Consider the following 2,336-nt stretch of genomic DNA (forward strand, 5'->3'; position numbering starts at 1 on the left):
ATTTTAAGTCATTAGATCACCAAATTCAGTGATATATAATTGGTTATTGTTAGTGTTTAGATCATAAGTATCTGAATATAACTATATACGCCAGGTTAGAGTATATGACAGAGTTGAGGATTAATCTAAATCTTATATCAAAACTAAAGTCGAATATGATTCATTCGATCAAAAAATATAAGGGATGAATATAATTTGTTACGAATTCACTATATATACACGAACAAGGCATCACAAGAGTAAAATTGCAAGTGTACAATACATATATAGTACAATTTAAAAATACACATATTTTTTTACTATAGAGTATTATATTATTAAACTTAGATCGTTATATATATTGTAATTGGGTCATTATATCACTGCAATGTGCTTCATTGTGTCATATTCATTATTGCAAATTCGAAGAACCACTTACATACATTTTTCCGACGTCGTATACATTGAACTTAGGTCATTATATACATTTACTTTGATCATAGTATCACTTCAATGAAGATAATTAAACTACATGTCAACATAAATAGATATGAATTACTGCATTTTTTCATGCAAAGTTCTTCGTCCAAATATATGGTATATGAAAAATATTTAAATCAATATTGTCCGATTAATTATCCTTGTGTAGAGGCTATCTTTTAGTATGATAGTACTTGGTTATATTCTGTTCCATTCTCCATCGACGACTCGAAGAAGCTCGCCCTCGCCCCAAAGCGGAGCTCGAACAAGGACCGCCACACCAAAGTCGAGGGCCGCGGCCGCCGGATTCGGATGCCGGCTCTCTGCGCCGCCAGAATTTTCCAATTGACGAGGGAATTAGGGCACAAATCGGACGGCGAGACCATCCAGTGGCTGCTGCAGCAGGCCGAGCCGTCGATCATCGCCGCCACGGGGAGCGGCACCATCCCCGCCTCCGCCCTGGCCGCCGCGGGCGGCGCGATCTCGCAGCAGGCCAGCTCGATTTCGTCGGGCCTCGATGAATTAGGGGCTAATCGGAGCTCGTGGCCTATGATTGGGGGAAATTTGGGGAGGACTCACGTGAGCACGGCGGCGGGGCTGTGGCCTCCCGCGGGATTCGGATTTCAAACGTCGTCGTCTTCGTCTGGTCCGTCAATGGCGGCGGCGGAGAATTCTAGTTATCTTCAGAAAATGGGGTTCCCTGGATTTGAGCTGCCTGGAGGGAATTTGGGGGCAATGAGTTTCACCTCAATTTTGAGCGGCGGAGGCGGTCAGCAGCTGCCCGGATTGGAGCTTGGATTGTCACAAGATGGAAACATAGGAGTGATGAATCCTCAGGCATTCAGCCAGTTTTATCAGCAGATGGCGGCGCCGGCGGCGCGTGTCGCCCACCACCATCAAAATCATCAGCAACACCACCACCAGCAGAATTTGTCGCCTAAGGATGATGATTCTCAAGAATCAGGACAGTAGATTTGTCTGAAAAAGTTAACAATATTAATACTAAAAATGGTTGCTTTGGTTTTTGGGGGATGGATTGTGTGGTGATTGGTTTTCTTCTCTTTTTTTAAAATTTTATTTGTATTCTTTTTCTTTTTTTTGTTGCATTAGTGTATAAATCTCAAGAATGATAGATATGTTCATCCGCCAAAAATAGAAAGAAGAAAACAATAAAAAAAATGGTCTGTTTGAAACAGAAACTGGGACTGAGAAATCAAGAGGATGTGGGTGTCATTGTTATTTGTGGAAAGGAAGTTATGATTTGTTTCTTGAGTTCATGTTTTTCCCCATTAGATATGGGCACACATCTTTCAGATGTCTATTAATTTGAATGTAACATATTTTAATGGAGAGAGGATGATGGTGCATTTGCTATAAATGACTAGTCCTCTTCATTGCATCAATAAATGCCAAGGTATTATCTTTAAAATATGTGGTGGCTCTCCATATTGAATCTGCATTGAGTAGTTTTTCCCATTTTCAGTTTTAAACTTTTTACTTATGTCAATCAATAGTAAATGTTTTATTCATTAAAAGGAGAAGGGGACTACTTTTGGATGTTGATTTGACGAAAAGTCTTGCGAGGTCAACTCTAGTTCCGGAAAGTCAACCTAACTAATTCTCAACAACGCATGAATTGAGCTGTATACACGAAAGTGAATAAATTTAGACTTTCTAATTAAGAGGATTTGGTTCGGTATTGAAACCACGCTACATTCAATGGAAAAAGTCTAAAGATTGAGTTCTTTATCTCGAGATTCGAGCAATATACATATTATAAGTGGATGCATTCGAATTATCTAATCATACTTCACTCAGAAACGTCCTTGCTATAGGATGTGGCTGGTTAAAAGACCATCAATGACAGTTTGAAATTG

At 39.6% G+C, this 2,336-nt stretch overlaps 1 protein-coding gene across 1 annotated transcript; it reads left to right on the top strand.

Moving 5' to 3' along the window:
- Window positions 1-642: 642 nt before the first annotated feature.
- LOC125198718 (transcription factor TCP20-like) lies at window positions 643-1,601 on the top strand (the record flags this gene model as incomplete). Its single annotated transcript, XM_048097014.1, has 1 exon — window positions 643-1,601. A coding segment is annotated over one exon (789 nt), but the record flags the coding sequence as incomplete, so codon positions are not given.
- Between the last annotated feature and the right edge of the window lie 735 nt (window positions 1,602-2,336).

This window comes from Salvia hispanica, unplaced genomic scaffold (assembly GCF_023119035.1).
Source record: "Salvia hispanica cultivar TCC Black 2014 unplaced genomic scaffold, UniMelb_Shisp_WGS_1.0 HiC_scaffold_211, whole genome shotgun sequence".
In the NCBI taxonomy this organism is placed as follows: domain Eukaryota; kingdom Viridiplantae; phylum Streptophyta; class Magnoliopsida; order Lamiales; family Lamiaceae; genus Salvia; species Salvia hispanica.